Here is a 19,548-nt window from a genome sequence, read left to right on the forward strand (position 1 = left end):
AACTGTTTTTTTTTTTTTTTTGAGAAAACACAGATGTAAGACTCACATTTAATTTTATATGGACCTTTTTATTAGCAACTGTGGGACATTTTCAGCAAAATTCAAAATTGGGACATGGTGAGTTAATGTGAGACAAATTTTAGGTGAGCCATTTTGTAAGCAAAGGAAAAGGTGACTTTCTGGGTTTTAAGAGTAGGCTGTGCCACAACCTTCTCATACTATAACAGGGGGGTAAAAATGGCCACCTTCTGTTTAACTGACCACCATAATCGCTAGTATGAGTGTGTACAATAAACCATAATGTAATGCCCCTTAATGGTGTTTGCTTAGACTTTATAATGCTTTGCTGTTGTTCCCCATGGCAACACAAACCCAAAGATGATGTCAAGCGTATGGTAGCTGCAGACTTCCCACATCACAAAGTGAAATACTAACAATAATCAGATAACATCTCACAGATGACAACAGAGGAAAAAGTTGAACAATTGAATGGCATTCACTGGGCATAGCGACCACTGTTTCTGGATGTTTACACTCCAGCAAAGAAAAGGCTCAAAATGCTTCAAAGGGCCTAACTATGTAATGGAAAAGAAAATGGCCTGTCAGTCCTAAATCTGGGTGACACAAAACTAATCTTTAGTCGGCTTTCTTGTCCTTCTACCCCCCTTTTGGTGACAGCTAATAAAAGCCACACAAAAAAACAAAACAAAAAAATCACAGAAACAAACATGTTGTAATTCACGATGGCAACAGTGCACGAGTCTATCTGAAGGCGAGGGCGGTCAATAAAGCAACATTTGCTTTTCTTTTGAGTGAGGGAGTTTAGGTCAACAGGGTAGATAAAAACAACAGTGAACAGGGTATTTCACACACTGTGGACCACAGGCTGCAGTCATGGATGGATATCTGGCTTCAAATCTCTGCTGGAAGAAGGATGACGGCACAGAAAGACAAGGGAAATAATGCTATACCAAACAGATGAATAACTGTAACGTTACTCAAATATCTTGCCAGCTTCTGGATTAAATCGTGCTAAAGTCTGTTGGGCCAGGAAGCCCATGAAGAAACTACTTATTGTAATCTATACCTACTGCAGGAGGCAACACGGTCACTGGCTGAAGCTGTATCCAAGACAAATACAGTAAACAAGCAAGATCAAAATATAATAAGAAGCAAAAAGGACTCCGAGAGAGCATGCCCCTGCCAAGGCTGCACAATTGTCTACATTAGTTATTTTAATAATAGAAAATGTTTAGGAATGTTTAATCTGCATCTGGATCTGAAGCAAAATACACACTGCGATAGACAATCATGGGATAAAAGTGCCGGATTTTTTTCAAGTAAGTACAATAGTTCATGAGAAAATAGCGAAAATTGTAAAAAATGCCCCATCTGGCAGTGTGGAGAAACCATTTAAATGAATTCTGGTTCAGAATCCCTTGTTCCACGAGTGATGGCATGACTTTTCCTGAGTGGATGATAAGCTGCTAACAGACAGGAAGAAATGGAAACACAGAGAGAGAGCCTCCTTGGAAGAGGTCATGAGAGAGACTACTAACCTCATATTAGTGTCTAGAATTAATGTCCATTGGTACACCCAAAACGCATGACACACAATACTCATGTGAGGGCAACAAAAAGCTGGTCCTCCGTGAACACTGCACAAGACTCAGAAAACAGGAATGTTCAATATGACTTCCACCCAAATGAATTTATGTTCACTGACATGATGCCCTCGCCATGGAAACCTTCTGCTTTCTCAGTCACAGCAAAACACTGGTCATTTAAAGACAGTATATCAAACCTTCATGCCAAGAATGTACTCAAAATACCAGTCAAATACATTGACAGAATTGTAAATGCCCAGCCTTGGTTCTGCGGTTGTGTCACCCTTCTAGGAACATGAACTCAGAACCCTCTGAGAACCCACTGGCTATCCTCCACCCTGTTCTCTGGGCTACCGCTAACAGCAGGTCACCCTGGTTAACCTCGCAGACTTCTCCAAGACTCCCCTTCTGTGGTCTCGTGTTTGAGCTGTGACTCACACACACACACAAACACACGGAGACAGACATACAGTATCCAAACAAAGACGACAGGGGTAACAAAGGGCGAGAGAGGGAGCACTGGCACTGCTGAGCAGCGCTGACAGATCCAAAGAGAGAAATAGTCTGAGGTCAGAATGTCCCATATGCATCACTGCTTTGACCGCTGCCAAAACCACTGACAGAGCTTCTCCCTGACCAACTCTGTATGCCTCCATCACATACCCTCCCATGCCTCTGTCCTTTTGTCCCTCTCACTGCTGAGGCCCTGCTGTTGGTCTCCAGGTCTCTTGCTTTGACCATGCATTGATTCAGGGTGGAAAGTCCATGTAGAGATGTTGTAAAAGGAGAAGGGAGGGAAAGAAAACTTAGGAGGAGGAAATAAGAGGTGGTGGGAGAAGGGAGTCCAGTGTTTGTGTTCAGCATTATGGAATAGTTGCATATACTGGAGAAAAAAAAGAAAAAGAAAGAAAGGTTCTCTGTACGTACAGGTCTGAGCAGAAAATAAGAGTGTGTGTGTGTTTAATGTCACAACTTCAGGTGTAAAAGTTCACTTGAGGTTGTGCAGGGTCATGTTTGGTATTCCACACAATTGTGTTTAACAGCTCTGTAACAGGCCAATAAACACAGCACGTGAAGCAGTGAGCCTGTGTGACGATGTCCCCCTACTGCGAGCTGTTGGCCATGCCACACTCATGTGTGTGAAAGAGAGAAAGCATGCACAGCGTCCTGTGACAGGACAGGAAACGTACAGGTATGCCAGGCTGACCTAAAACTCAAGTCCGTTCCGTCACATGCTCGGGAGGCAAAAGGCCACATTTGCAGCGTGTTGCTGTTACGACTCACAAGGCTCGGCAAACTAAATTCAATTTCTATCCGTAATAGGATGGTGAAAATGTATTTTCTGTTAGGGTAGACCCGTGGAAAGACAGCTTTTCCAAGTGCAGCAAAAGGAAAATTGTGAAATGAATTTAAAAATAGAAACGGGCACAAATAATATCTGTGAGCCAGAAGTATAATTGCAGTGTGGAATATCTGTTACACAACTTTACCCTCTGTGGGGTTCAGGGTAATGTGGAATAAAACTGTAGCAAAAAATGACAGATAGATGGCCTCTGGAAATGACAACAAACAGTAAATACAGCACAGGTTTGTGCCTGTGTGTGGTGTGTGTGTGTGTGTGTGTGTGTGTGTGTGTGTGTGTGTAATGGGTGGGACGGGGGCGGGGGGGGCTGAGGATTACAATAAAGATTTGGTTTACATGAGATTTGGATTTAAGTTGAAGCGTGCTGTTAGAGGTTGAAGAATGGCAGGTGTGTTCATGTAGTATGTATGTCATTATAGAAGGTTCACTGGGGAAATGAGGAGTCAAAGAGTCATGATTCTTCATTCCTCAATGACATCATGTCCTGTCAAAGTGAAACTAAATCATTAAACATAACAAATGGAGTTAAGTGTCAGCGGCATGGGACTGCACTTCAGTTACCCACTGCCTCTAATGACAGATTAATTCAGGAAAAAGCACTGAGGGACAATATGAGTGTGTTTCTGTGTGTGTATTCAGGGGCAGGGTGTATCACTCGCAGCACACTCTATTAATATACTTCAAAAACAGCGGAAACACTTTTCAATTTTGACCAGGAAATCTCTGTAAAAAAAAAAAAAAGAAAAAAAAGACTGAGGCCAATCAACTCCTTATGAGTCTGCACGTGCCGGGCTTTTACTGAGAAAACACGCTCAGATGACATACTTACACATTTCCAAAAGCACATACACACACACACACATACAATATGTGTGTACTTGAATACAGTACATGTACACCTGAACACACTCACACACACAAACACACATCATACCACTCCATTGCAACTGCAGTCATCAGTCATTTAAATTCAGAATGAAAAAATCAAACAAAAAGCTAAACAAATAAAAACCCAATGGCCTCAAGTCAAAACACCTGAATTAACATCCCCCGTCTTCTTTTTCTTCAAACAAGTGCTGCACTGAAAGAGCCCCCCCATCTCTTTTTAATATCCTTGTTGAGACTTGGCGCTGTGCTTACCACTTCCTCTGAAGGGTGGCACCTGCAACAGCAATGAACTCAGTTACACAACACTGCTGAAGCTATAAGGTTATATCCTCCAGTCCTGCTGCTGGGCGTTAAGTTAGTTCAGTACAACAAGCTGGCTGCTGCATCCTTTTTCCTCCTCCTCTTATATTTGCCCTGAGGGTGAAATCACCACAAACAACGTCCAAAAACTGGGTTGAAGGGAGACTCCCCTTCAGTATGATTTATACAGAGCAGTGAGGATCCTGCTGTTTGGCATAGAATCAGAGACCGGGAAATACTGAGTGTGTGTGTTTGTACTTATAAAGATGCATTTGACTCATTGCTGCCTTTCATCAGTACATCCATGGTATGTGGAGAAAACGTGTTATCTGGCTGGCTCATCCAGAGATGAGAGTGAGAGATCTGACAGTACACAGCCATCAGGGGACACAGAGACTAGCTGGAAATAATATAGCAATCTGTATATCATGGAGCATGGTAGACTCATGTTCTTCAGCTGTATAAGTCTCAGTGTGCACACTGACAAACACAGGAAAAAGTCCCACAGCCTCAGTGGGAGTGCCAGTGGTTTTTGAGTGACAGCCTGGTTATTTAGTAGGTGACCATTGCTTATCCTGAGACTTAGGCCTTGATCCCTTCCTCTTAGGCTTCTAAATGAACAAGGATCTTCTTACACTTTGATCTACGATCACTCAGACTCTAATTCAATCTGGATTCTGGATCAGGAAGCCAGCATATGCTGTCAGGAGTAAATAAATACTACTAGAAAAGAGACAGATGAACAAAAAAGCTTGAAATATAAAAAAAAAAAATAAAAAATCCCCGAAACATATCCATTTGGAAAGTACTTTGATTGAATGGTAAGATGCCTAAAGACACATTTTTGTTCTCTGTCTCTTTCTTCTCATCCCTGCCTGGCGTCACATCACAGAGTTCTAAATATGGGATTGTTCCATTTTTTGCGGCAAGTTCTGCTCAGTTTTATTCCTGATCACTTCCCCGCGCCATCAGATAGCGTTCAGAATCCAGCCACATGTGTGGACCCTGTTTCAAATCTTTTGGTCTTAATACCCCCAAAAAGCGTCCTTTACTTCCTCCTGAGCAGCCATGGGAGTGCATGATCTGTCTTGTGTAGCATTTCTCCCTTGAGTCCTTGTGAAGATGGTTTATCTGGTTCCAGCAGAGCAGGTTCTAATAGAGAGGAAGCTGAGGGCCAAACACACTTAGGCTTTAAAAGGCTGGGGCCATGTGGAAATGGCCTATATAACCACAGGAGGCTCTTAGGATCTGCCGTGCCTCGCCAGTAAATGACAGAACGGTGAGTAGGATGGAGGACAGCCTGTCTACTCTGAAGAGCAACTTCAGCTGAGAGTACATCATTCTCAGATAGTCATTCTTAGAAGTGCAGTTTAACGTTTCAGGTATAAAAAAGACGGTATGCAAGAAAAGGTAGAAAGGCCCTGTCTGAAAGAGAGATCGGGAAAAATGTCCAGACTCTTGAAGCCTTTATCATTCGATCTAAATTGTAACTATACAGCAAAGTTTATGTTTACAGAATTCCTTCATACCCACAGAAATCAAAGTACCAATGATCATGGTTATTCATTAATTGCTAATGCTTGCCAACAGACGACTTACTGTATCTAGCCATAAATGATGACAACAAACAAATACAACAGGATTGTTTCATTTCAACTACGAAAAGATTTCTGGCTTACATGAGTGACTGTGGAGATGAAACACCAGATTATGTTCCAACAGGATTGTTCAAATTTAAGCACATTCTTAAACTTAAAAGGTAATGATTAAAATCAAGCATTTTCCAGACTTTCAAGACTTTGTATGGACACTAGTGACGGGACTGAATACAGTCTCTGTCACAGTCCTCTAACTTGGACCCAGTCAGTGAACTACGTGTCAGACATTTGTGGCGCGGTGGTCAGATCCGCTGTTAGGCTTATTGTTTTCATATCACTGCAGGGAAGAGAAACTTGGAGGCTCCAGCTCCGTGCAGACCTCAGCACAGCGCAAACCCTGCAGGCCAAGATCATCTCTCTGTGGAGTGACCCCACAACATGTGAAACACACACACACACACACATCCGCACGCACACTTGCACATTCAAGCACGTATGTGCTGACACATTTTTCCCTCATTTTCTCTACTGCACACTCTTTTTTACACACACTTAGACACACACAATAAGCAAGCCACGACACACAGGAAATCACCCAGAGATAGAGGAGAGGAAATTAGAAACACCCTCCCAGCATCCCAGGTGAAAACATTTGCAACTCTGGAGCAGAAAAATCTCAGTGGAGAGATCGGCAGCAAACGGAAAACACATCCCTTTGTTTTTAAAAACCTGATACCTCTCCAAATGTAATCTTCCTGTTCCTGCACCAGACGGGACACTGTGTTTCCTAAGTGGCCAGTCAGATGAACAGAAGGTCCACAGAGCGACCCCCCCTCAAAAAAAAAAAAAAAAAAACATCTCTCTTGATACCCCACCCACTGTTAACCTTCTTCTGCCCTTTCTTCTACATATTGTGCATTCAGCTCTGTCCAAAAACACATTTGGAATAGTGAGTGTGATAGTAAATAGTGCAAAAAGAGTGTAAATAGTGTCTCCCTGTAAATTAACATGATAAATGTGTGTATCTCAGGATGAAACTGTGCAGTTGTGTGTGTGGTGCTTGGATGTACACAAATGAAGTTTTTCCTCAGAAACCTCAGAGAGCAGCTTTCCCCCCTGATGTCTATGAGAGGGGCATTTAAGCATGATGCCTCCTGACAACAGATAGGCTACGTCTCACCCACATGCCACCACAAGCAATAAGCTCGTGGCCTGGCACAGCAGCACGGCCAGGCAGCCAGCCATCCCTGTGGCCCTGCATTCCTCTCTTCTAACACTGCTTACAGAAGCTGACAAGCGCTGGAGGTCTCCCTGGCCGAGGTGGAAATCTGCAAAAATAAACGCTTTAGGTGACATGAAGGCTTTGTTTGTTTCTGCTGGCCCGGCTGTTTGTGTTAGCGCGGTGGGTTAATTGCGACTTTGATCGCCACGTTTATTGATCCAACAGTGGCCTTAGGAGTGCGGCTGGCCTGGCCTGCCTCGTCTGCTCCCACCCTTGATCTCAAACAATCACACCTCCACCACCCCAGCATGGTGAGCCACTACAGATTGGGTCTAAGGGGTGGCCATGCCAAACTAGGGCTGAGGATGCACTGGGAGAGGATGCTCATGATTGGGAGCACTCTGGTGTCTCGACTGAGCAGGGCCAAGGACCATTAGGACGGGTGGTTTAGTTTAGGTGAGAGAAACTGCCACTTCATTAGGAATGTGGTGAGTGGAACAGACTAGGCTAAAGGTCAGGCAATGGGTTATGCAGGATTCATGGTACAGCTGAGAGCTTAGACAAAAGCCCTCACATACAAAGAACTAATGGTAAGCAGGTTGGACTGTAGTTTGTTCAGATCTATGAAATAGGCTTGGCTTGGTTTATCTACAGTAGTGGTATGGCCAGACAATTTTTCTCTGGGCCAGCTGAAGTGAGTGGAGGTGGCTGTGATTATGTTATGCAGTATGTAATACTAGGCCAAGTTGGATCAGATGGTGATGGACTGCAGATGAAAAGAGCTTTTTATTGGCTAACTCTGGCAAATTTTCACCACCACTGATTTATGCAGTGTGACCAAATCAAGTAGGCCAAACTGGGCTGTTCTGTACCTCAGCTGATCTGATTTGACCTGTGTTTGGCACAGCTTCCTCCTTTGTCCCAAGACAAAGGGTGGATGCATGCTCCAACAACTTAACCAGATTCACCTCCAAACAAGCTTTCCAAAACACTTCCAGAAGATCAGGGTGAAAACCACCATCATTTTTCCCTGACAATTTTTAAAACATCCCAATCTTGAAATTGTAGCTGCTGTGAGTCTTTATCCTAATGAAAATCAGTTCCAGGACTCTGGGCCTCCGAGGTTCAAGAGGTTACAGACACAAGAGAATCCTGGTAAGCACTTTTCCAGTGCAGCCCAGTGAGAGGGTCAAATATGCGTGTGCGTCTATAACGGCTGTGAGGTCATCAGTGCACTGACACAGCAGCAGATGATGGAACGGGATTCTGGCCACACATGCACACGAGCGCTCCCGTCAACATGTGCACGCACACACAGAGTGTTCTCACCCGGTAAACAGCTAATGACACATCTACTGTTACATTGTGAGGTCTTGAATTAGATGAGGCGATACCAGAGAGGATGAGTGTGTAATCAGGAGAGAATGTACACCCTTTCTCTCACTCTCCTTCATATTCCCTCAGCACCTCTCCTGTATCCCCCTCTCTGTTCTTCCTTCTCTCGTTCCCTCCTTCCAATGTGCTGTCTGTGTGGAGATATGTATTTGTGGAGACTCAATGACTGGAGAGACACTGTGTTCTGCCCTCAGTATTAACCCATCTATCTGTTTGCACGACAATCAATCAGTGCTGAGCTTTTTATTAGACAACCAGGTAATACAAGCCATAACACAAGCACTTAAAAATGAGTATCACAGTATGCCAAGCACACAGAATTCATCTCAGTTTCTCCCTTATTGAAATAGAAGTATTTTGGGAAGCTTGCAACAAGGTACACTATCATGCAGATTTCTCAAAGATGCAATGTGCATGTACACGTAATACAGTAAAATACATGGAGTCCAGACAGAGTGGGCACATGTCAGCGCTAAAGTCAAGCAAGCATGCCAGGTTTGAAAAAGAGTATTTTTTAGTAGCTGGGAGACCTTTGAGGGAATTCTATGGGGAGTGTTTGGGTAGCTTTTGTTTGAGAGGGTGATTCTAGATTAATGGAACTGCTGTTTTATTACAATCTATTCCTTCTACTATATTACTGAACTGTCCTGATAAAAGTGTTTTTAATGTAACATTTTAAAATCTGGGTTTTTCTCTCTCACATGGTAGCCCAAATGCCCTATTCATGGCTGGAGATGGGGCTTGATTTCATTTTCAATCATAATGAATAAAACTTTATACACTTTCTCAGCAGAGAACTCCCAAAGTTGCAGTTTCTACCAAAAACCATTTATGTTATGATTTAGATGAGCTCCTTGGGTTTGTAACATGACTGTCACATTTGAAAAGTTGACAATATTTTACCACAATCCTCAAAGAAACACGGTGTTTAAAGTGGCACAAAATTAAAGTTGTAATTGCAAAACATTTGGAAAATGTGGGCTCTGACAGACAGGGAGGATGAGGTGTTGAGTGGAGGGATGATAGGATGGAGGAGGGGGGGGCAGAGGATGAAGTAATGTGCCTGCAGAAGGCGCTCCAGCCGGGGTCAGATCCTGTTCATGGAAACCATCTGGCCTGCTCGATCTGAGCCACACCAAACATACAGTACACATGATCCTCCTTTCTGTCTCTCTCTCACTTTGCTCCTTTTTCAAACTCACCTTCTGCCCATTTTTTCTTCTTCTTCCTTGCTTCCTAACCTCCATCTCCTTTCCATCACTTTACCTTCTCTACCCCACTGCTTTTTCTCCTCTTGTTCTCTCTCAAAAAATATCCTCCTCATTAATGCATGGCAGCTGCAGGGAGCAGTGTTACTTCATTTTTCCATGGCAACGGTCTCTCTGTTTCAGTGGATCCCATTTCAGTTTTGGTAGCAACGTGCTGCTTTGCCAGCGCTGAACACATTCATGTGTTAAATAGAAGGAATTATTGCAAAATTCCTGAAATAGAATCACCATCCTGATCACTTGCAATTATTATCATGGCCCAGAGAGAACATGGGTGTCCTGGGGGAGAACGGGGCGGAGAAGAGGAGATGACAGGATGAAAAGTAGTAAGGAGGGGGGGGTAAGCGGGGAGAGAAATGCAGGGGACAGAGAAGGACACCAGAGGTAAGAGCATGGAAGGCAAAGTGAGGAGTTTAGGAGCTGTACTATATGTAAAGAGTAACATAATGAGTTGGAGCAAGAGAAGGGAATAAAGCTGAGGGTCCAAAAGCCAAGGCTGAGGGTAAATGACCATTTTAAGATACGCCAGGCCACTCTGGCCAGGGCGACAGCTACCACTGTGCCCGTCAGACCTAATGTGAAGTGACTACTAAAAAAAACACCACCTACACATTATGGCCTTGCATGACCAAGAAACTGTAGCTGCCTCTACAGGGAAAAACACACATACACACTGTACTCTGTTCCACATCGTGTGTACGACACAGATGATCTGTGCTGTACGTAACGCCAAAAAGACTCCACCATCTTGGGCCTGAGGGGCTCCGTTTGGATGACCTCACCATGCCTGCTGCAATGGTGTGACAAAGACACTGACGCTGTCCCACATCCACATTCTCTCTTTCTTTCATTTCGTCTTTCTTGAGGAGCATCTAAACTAATCGACTACTGTAGTGATTCAAAAATTTGTAAAGTGAGCCATTTCTCTTTGAGCCAGCCGGCTTGTCTGTTTTCAACATTAGCTGCTCGTCTGTCTCTATCATTGACGGTTTCTTGAAGAGATTAAAGGAAGTTCTCTGATGGATTAGGAATAATGTTCGGGCCATTTTCATTGCAGGGTGAAAATTGCCCATCATTCCTAGTGAGGTAACAGGAGAAGAGGGTCTTACAAACTGAGATAGATAGGAATGCAGTGGATTTCAAGTCACAGAGGAACCATGGCTCAGAATCATTACTGGGGTTTGGTTGGAGCACTCAGCCACAGAGCGTGACACTCATGGATTCAGATAATAATCTGTGCCCTAACCACGCATGACGGGACATCACCAGGAATCAATGCTAACTATGTCTGTCATTGAAAAAGACAAGCATGGTGTAAAGAATGATTTTAGAGCAGAAAGCTACAAATAGAAACAGTGCATGTTCTGCTTTTTCCAGCTGCTATTCTGGTTTTAGACTTTGAGTGGGATATGTGTCTAAGCCATTACATAAGCTATATTCAAGCATAGAGCCACAGTGTAATGAAATGCACAGTGCAATGGGACAGAATTGCATACACAGATTTTTTGAGGTTATGCTGTGTCTTGAGGTAAGATAAGGGTTGATGCAGTAAAGTGCATTCGACCTTCAACAGTTTCAATGTGTGATCCAAATGTATGATAGTAAAATGAAAATATAGACCATGTTTTATTTGCAGTGTTCTCTGCTATTTGTGAACTGCTGACAACGGTGGATTAAATGACAACAGACAGTGGCTGAAAAATAAAAACCTCATGTTATTGTTACTGCACCGCTTCCATTCTGCATTAGCACTATTTTCTCACCTACTTAAAATGAGCCAGCAGTCTAGCATCTGCATAAGAACTCTACCTCCTCGCCTCCTGCTGTGAATCTGAAGGAAAGAATGTATGTCACAGGGACAAAGCATCATGACTGCATCTGAGACCAGGACTATGAGATTTTTTAAACCAGTTTACACAATCCCCAGTATGCACGTGTCCCTATTCTGTTTCTGTTTAGCCTTTAAAAATTCACAGAATAGTAAGTATTTTTGCAACTGTCTCTCCACCAATCTCATTCCCCCACCTTCACTCTATCCTTCTTGCTCGTCTCTTCTCTGTAAAAGACGGAGAAAGCACTGCACGCCAAATTGGGCACATGTGCAGCAGAAGTGTGAGCCATTAGGTATTCTGTTTACACCACACTAAAATAAATGGAGTGGTTTAAGTTTGGGGATATCCAAGGCCTGGGGTACCAGCTGTCGGGTCGCTCGGTTTGGTCCGCTTCCACTCCCATGTCAACAGGACAGACTGTTTCCTAATTACTGCGGCAGTACATGGTGTGGTCCCAGTCGCACAGCCGAAGGGGACAGAGGAAAGTGGAGGCAATGACGGGCTCGGCAAACTATTAGAGGGTTGAGTTAACTTTTGTGGAAGTACTGTAAACAGCTCAGTGAGCTGACATGGGACCAGGGCTCTGGAGCATTATTTCAATTCACACGCGTCATGCTCTCTTTCATGTTTGACTGACACCAGTTTGTGTGGTCCTTGCAATAAGAATTAAGATGAATTAAGAGCAGTTGTTGGACTTCTGCAACATTGGTGATTGTTTACATGCACAAAGAAACTTGCCTACAACCAGGTTCCAATTAAATTGACTGATTTAGTTTACCTGCTATTTGCAATCAATCCCTGCAAAAGCGTATCCCTGCTGCCATGAAAAAACAGAACAACACACCGTTGAAAAGGTACAAAAATAGGATCCAGTGAAGTTATGACCTGTGAGATCACATTAAAACTCTGAGTCGAAATGTGGGCAAAACCAACAGTCAAAGAACAAATCTACGCTGCAGGGATCTGTGGGATATCAAAGGGATCCTGATCAGGTCTCTCATCATGAAAATATGAGCCTAACTGTAGTATTTTAACACAGTTCTGATGTTACAGTGGCCAACCAAAATCCGGGATATCTGAGTAGAAAAAACACAACATTAATGCTCAGGGAAAATGTGGTCACCGTCTTCACAGTAATGTTTGCACACTGTAGACCAGCAGTCATAAATGGACTACTGAACACAAAGACGTCCACATGCCCCAATCAGTAATGTACCACATGAGCACTGTGTGTGTAGACACACACACACACACACACACACATGCATACACTATGACGTCCTGTTCCTGCATCAAGTGGAGTCCTGTCAAAGAGTTGTCAGCACTTCCTGATGCACTTCAGATGGGGCTGGTTCTGATGTGGGCTCTGCTAACTGGTGCAGTCAAGATGCAGCAAGCAGCCACACAATGGGGCTACTTAACTATCCAGCTAGACACTTAAGAAGACAGACGGGACATCCAGCAAGCCAGCCAGTCAACCAGAAAGTCAGTCCGCCACAAAGGGACATGAGACATTACGTATGCATCTGTATGTAAAACACGCTAATGGGCTAACAGCTAACAGAGGTCCCTGGAAGCTATATGGCCACAACCAAAGAGAGAGCTAAGCTGGGTTGAGCTGAGCTAAACCTCAGTACTTCACAGTAACAAAGGAGAGGAAGAGGAGGGCAGGGAGAGGGGTTAATGGTCTCTAAAGCAGATCTGGGACTGGTGTTTGGAAATACAAAGCTGCTCCCGGACTTGCCAATAACTTCTGTATGAGGTCAAGTCAAAGAGCAATCATGGTATTCTTGCTGATTTTGATTCTGCTTGAGCCCTGAAGATAAACATTGACATATATTAAATGTCCGAGACATTTAAAGTCATTATGTGGGTGCCAGACTTCAAAGAATGTAACTGCAGTAACATGAGTTTGGTGTGTAGCTCAAAAGCAGAGAGGACTTGTTGAAATGACAATGACAAGACACTGAGCCACCCTGCTTCAACATGACTAGATACAGTGAAACCTTGCATACCACTGACTGATGAACAACATCAAAGCACCACCATCCAAAATCAGCGCAGCAGAGGAAAGGATTATCTTGTATACCTGCTCCTACATAGAAGCACAACAAAAAAGGTAGAGAGTGTAGGTTGGTACCTGGAGCGTAAGGTGTTTAACAGCATCCCAGGCATGGGCGATGAGCTCCTTCATTCTCTCTTCTGAGGTTGTCCACGAATCCTCTGCTGTGGTGTCAGGCATCACTTTCATTGGGATGGACAAGGGACGTGATTCTGGGAAAGAAGGAAAGTGAAAAATATAAAAGACATCAGATCTGCACACTGTTTAAAGCAGTTTTTCCTCAACAATCAGTTGGGTATGCATCATTTTCCAGTACCATGTCTACCTTGTATTAATGTGAATTAGGTTTGTTTAAACTGTTGGTCCTGTTATGAAACTACCGCTCTACCAAAGGATTCTATCACCTCATAACAAATTATATAAAATCAATATGCGCTAGATGAGAAAATACTGTCCTGCATCCATTCTTTTTTTAACTCTCTTCATAATTCACTGTTATTTTCATCTGCTGTACAGTATCATGTTATATGATGTTTAAATGACACTTCATTGAGGTGATGTAATGTTGGCACTCAGGTTTCTTGTCTCCTACAGCGAGAGAGGGAACTATGAGAACTGAGAAAATGCACACACACACACAAACACACGCACAGTATCCGAGACATGATGTCCTGCTGTGGTCCAGACGCAGGTCGATCGTCTGTGCTGACACTCATGGCAACAGCCAAGCACACAAATCACACAGCAACAGCCCCCTCCATTAGCCTTTGTGATAACCGTATGAACCTGAAGGTCAAAGCACACCTTCAGTGTTCATGAGATAGTTATTGTGAGAGAAGAAGGCAGATAGATGAAGGACAAAAGGAGAGTGTAAGAGAGGTGCAGAAGAAGAAGCAGAGGGGCTGAGACAGAGGCATATAGACAGAACACACATTCTACCAGGTTAGCCTGAGGTCTGTGGATGTTAAAGCCATCAGGGCGTCAGAGGTGAGGGAATGGGGGTCTCTCTGAAGACACATTAAGACATATTCCATGATTTAAAGGTCTGCCTTGCTCAGCAGCTCTATCCCACAGTTGTCATGAAACAGCGGTGATGTCACAGCACCACCATGACTCCTCAGACGCCACGCTCCCAAATATCACTAAAACAGCCAAATGGGTTGGCATGGCAACAAGAGTGTGTTGCCAGGGGAATGGACGAAAAGGATGCTTGGTTACAACGGTTTGTGACCGCCGTGGCAACCTGCCTAAAACTTGTGGGTGGAAGTGTGTGTGTGTGTGTGTGTGTGTGTGTGTGTGTGTGTGTGTACAGCTGAGTGACTAAGGTCACAGGTGCATGTGTGTAAAGTCTGTGTGTATGTGTGTGGAAGTGGAAGAAAGCAGACTGAAGGACGAGATCATCGTGTCTGGACTCTCTTACAGTATTTTCTCACACTCAGCATCCAGGTGCTTCTGGCATTCAGGGACTATGAAATGGACTATATTTGTCATGATGCCTTCAATCAGTTTTGCATCATTACGTATTAAGCACAGTGCTTTGACCACGCTGTACATTTTGTACGTTTGACAACCCATATTTTCCAATCTGCCTTCTCCCTTATTCTTATTCCTCAGCTACATTGTTTCTTTGAGCCTCGTACACAACCATTTCCAGTGTTCACATACTTTACTAAATATCCACATATTTAGCAAAGCATGCAAAAATTGACTCTGACAGGACAGATTGTGTTTCATGGACTGTCTTTCGTAGACTAATGTGCAGAGAGTGCTGTATAAACCACTGTGATATCATTGGGTTGTCAATAGTGTTTTGTTGTAGAGGACTGTGTGTGTGTTAGAGTATTCCTGTCAGGCTGCATTAGAGAGCTGTTTCCTGTTCAGCTCTGCAGGGGATCCTTATGTACATGACAGAGCTCTGTGGCTGCTGCTCTCTGTCATGTGGTCCAGCTGTCTAGACCTAGGGAGACTTTACCCCAGGGACTGGGCATGCTGTGTGTGCATATACGTGTGTGTGTGTGTAAAGTGGGCTGTGACAATGTTGTGTATCTGCATGTGTATACTTTTTTAAGTCTGTGCTTGAGTCAATGTGTGCACTCGCGATGGCATCACTGTCTACGCACACAGAAAAGTGTGTGTGAGTGTGTTAGTGTGAGTATGACTTCAAGTCCATGGGAGGTTACCCAAGTCTCACAGCTTACGTCAAAAGTCATGGTTACCCCCCCATACCCAGAGTACATCCTTGTCCAACCAAACAGTGTCTTACCACATCGGAAAATACAACGCAAACATATAGACGTACACATTGCCCTGACAACACACAGCAGAAAAAACATTAAAACAGACCCCAAAATGAGTACACACCCTCACCAACAGAAACCACCCTTCTGAGCTTCAGAAGCATCAATCCAGGTCACACCAACTCACAGGACCAAGTCCCTCCTATTCATCAAAATAATCTATTACACACCATGAGAGTGTTAGTGAGAGGGTGGTGTGGACCAGGCATGAATACAAGCTGGAGGCCATGTTGAATTACATATATGCAGGCTTATGTGAGTAGGTGTGCGTGCTCTGTGCAACAAGCAGCGTGCACTCACATAAACCTGGGTAACTAATTTTACAATGTACAACATGCAGTAAGTATCAATACATGTGTACTGTACATGCGAGCAAACACACGTCTGGCCGGAGCCTGAAATCAGGCTACCAGAGATGGCCATGAGCAGTTCTAACTATTGCCATCAAATTCAACTTCAACCCTCTCATCTCAAATCAATAACACCTTCAACATTTTTTTCTGAGTCATGTTGTAGAGGAACCCATCACTCTTCTTAAGATTATTAGTTTTTGGCGAGGCCTCAAAGGTGGTACTGGCTGAAGTTTTCATCTAAAAACTGGTTATTGCCCTTCTTTTTTAGACCTTATAGCTAACCTTCACCTGAAACCTTTTTGACTTTGGGGGTAGGCCAGACTGTGAAAGTCCTTCCCCGGAGAGAGTCTGTTAGGCCAATCAGAAAGTGTGCTAAAATACAGCATAGGCAGTAACAAAGGAGGGCCAGTCTGCATGCAGCCCTGCGCTTTGTTTTAAATACCATTCCAGGACTCTGTTTGTTAATCCTGGGGTCATTATTTGGAATGAAACTGCCATATCTTGTTATAGTGACTTGGCGCCCGCCATTTCTGCAGGGAGGGGATTGAGAGAAAGAGAGAGGCAGGCAGGGACAGAGAATGAGAAAGACAGAGAGAACACAAGAGGTCGAAATTCAAATGAAAGAGAAATATGACAGGAGCGCCCGAAGCTCTTAAACCTGCCCAGGGCTAACAAGTCCTGAGAGTCCTCTTAAAGTGGGGTTATTCCCCCTGTCTCGTGCCATCTCAGCCATGTCCTCATTTTCACCCTCTGTTAGGCCATTAGGCTAATATCTTACTGGCCAAACTCTGACCATACACCCTTCCCTTTCTCCTTTCCTCCTCTGTTTTGTTCTCACTCTCTCCAACCACTCCCTCCGTCTTCCTCTCTTAGCGTTCAGCTGGTCTGTGGAGCTGCCAGTCCAGTCCCCTATAAACATTCTCGTGTTCTGATGGTGATTATTCATCCTCTTTAACAGCTCCATCACATCTCCCAGCAAGCGAAAGGCCCGGGTCTTTGAAGCCCACAGCCTGAGCATGTGTCAAGTGATCAGAGAAAACGCAGAGACCAGAGCCCCATTACAACACGTTGACTTTAAGGCGAGAAACAAATCAGTGTTGCCTCATTTCATGATGTACAACCCAACACTGCCGCGGCCCAGTAACGCTGCAGTTAAACGTGTGAGGGCGTGTGGTGTGTGTAAATCGCACATCATACAAATGTGTGATTCCCGCTCACAATCGAAAACACGCATGAGCACGCACACAAATTCACTCCGATACACTCGCAGTCACACAACACCAACATCATGATAGCGCCAGTGAAGTTTCCACTACACATTTAACAGACCTCACAACATCAATGGCACGAAGCATCCATATGTCCTTCCCGAGCGGTTGAGCAAGTCAACCATAAAATAAAAATTTCCCCATGCCGCTTGCTATCTTTCTGGTATGTTCCCTATTACAAATGGTTTACAGTGAGCTGAAGTGTTGTATATTCTGTTACAGCTGCGTGCAGAGGCAGCAATGGGGCTCTTTAATAAACCTGCCCGCCTATTTGTTTTGGATGCAAGTTGGTGTTTGTTTAAATATTTACGTGACTCCATTTGTTATGGCGTTATTGAAGCCGCCATGAAAAAGTGGTGGTGTAGCCAGGCTGACTGCACGGGGGAGGAAGGGGGGTGACGGTGTGGCAAGAGGACTTTTAAAAGTTTTATCTCACCCTTATATTTCCATTTCTGTGCACACACTGCATCCACATACACAATGCACTGATGACCCTTTCTGCCAGCTGTACTTTAGTCAAGTAAGTCAAGTCGAGGTAATTGTGGAGGGAATACTTCTCAAATCAGGCATGTGGAGACAGACTCTGATGGCTCTGGCAAGGACAAAAGCGAGAAAAGGATCACACACATTTCTCATTGCAATCGTCATCACTTTCATCATCAGTATCATCAGAGCTCAGAGTGATCATACACAACATGGCTATCCAATCTACACAATATTTAGTTGAGATACTGATCTAAAAGAGGAGTGGAGTGGAGAGGAGAGGGCTCCTGCCAGCCAGACCATGACACCACACGTAAAGAATGAAAACAGAAAGACTCGTCTTCTCAGCGTGACACCGAGACCTCATGAAATGTCCCCTGTGAAATCACCTCAAACCAGTTTCCAATCCCCTCCTGTTCCCCTGTCATCTGAAGTAAACCCCCTCCAGCCTGCGCACTAATTCATGCTACGTCTGAGGAACCACAACTCAACCCCAACTTCCCTCTCTGCTCCTCTCACTTCAACCTCAAAAACCACAGCCAACATCCACAAGAGCTAATACCCTTATCATTCACAAAAGCAGAGAAGGGATACATAAGGACAGACCTATTCCCCACAGACCGCTCTGTCTGTCCTAGAAGTCAGTGAGTGCTCGGTAGTGTGCAGAGGCCAAAGACCTTCTCAGCGAGTCCAGTCCCCCCTCAGACTACAACCATTCTTCTCTGGGGGGCCTCCTATCTCATTATTCCTCCTTTTTCTTGTTTTCTTTCCCCACTCCAACCATCATTACCTTGATAAATTATTGACTTTACCAGAAAAATTAAACTATATAAATAACTCCACAATGAAAATATTATCCCCTTCTGAAGAGTGCACAGCAGCCAATAAAAACCTGCCTGACTTCTATCAGGCTACTTGGGCTTGGAATATAGCTATGTGTGAGACTGTGTAGTTCTGCCTGAAGTCCTCTCATCAATTCTCTCTCTCTTTTATATATGTGTATATGTGTTTCCTTTTCCAAAATATATTAATCTATGTCTCTCCGGAATATATGTTTCTCAACCATGAAACCTGGATTTTCTTTCCTGTTCCCAAACTCCCTCTTTTTTTTGCTGATGCACTATGGTTGAGATCACAGAAAAGCCATCAGTGCGGGAAAGTTTTTGTGAGGCCCTCAGCCCTGACCACCACCAGATATCGTCTTCTACCTTGCAGATTTACAGCACGCACAATGCAAACATTTCCATTTCTCTCTTTCTCTTTCAGGTCCTCCCGGTAAATAGGAAAATTACACCTAATCCCATCATCCAGACCACTAGCAGACAGGAACTACGGCGACGGTTCTCAGTCCAGCCTTTAAGAAGCACGGCCAGATCGCAGGATAGGTTTCTCAGCAAAAGATGTATGTTCTCTGAGCGCCAACGCTAATTTTAGGATTGAAAAGGAAAGCCAGTGAGATCATTACTCTGGTAGATGTTAGAGAACAATGAGAAGCTCGGGACTTGGGAGGCTCTCGATCAGAAACACAGTGCTGCTGCCAACAAGAACATTCATTAGGGACAAATAAAGAAAATACTTAGAGGCTAGTTTTATGTGAACCAATTTGTGGCGT

General features: G+C 44.0%; 1 protein-coding gene across 2 annotated transcripts in view; it reads right to left on the reverse strand.

Annotated features, from left to right (window-relative positions):
• Positions 1-19,548, reverse strand: part of LOC121609858 (vacuolar protein sorting-associated protein 13B-like) — a 316,585-nt gene that overhangs the window by 158,120 nt on the left and 138,917 nt on the right. For both annotated transcript variants that reach the window (XM_041941573.1, XM_041941574.1), the window contains exon 22: positions 13,614-13,747. In XM_041941573.1, coding sequence (XP_041797507.1) covers positions 13,614-13,747 — 134 coding nt within the window. The remainder of the gene's footprint in view (positions 1-13,613; positions 13,748-19,548) is intronic.

The sequence above is a fragment of the Chelmon rostratus genome, chromosome 8 (genome assembly GCF_017976325.1).
Source record: "Chelmon rostratus isolate fCheRos1 chromosome 8, fCheRos1.pri, whole genome shotgun sequence".
Taxonomy (NCBI): Eukaryota; Metazoa; Chordata; class Actinopteri; order Chaetodontiformes; family Chaetodontidae; genus Chelmon; species Chelmon rostratus.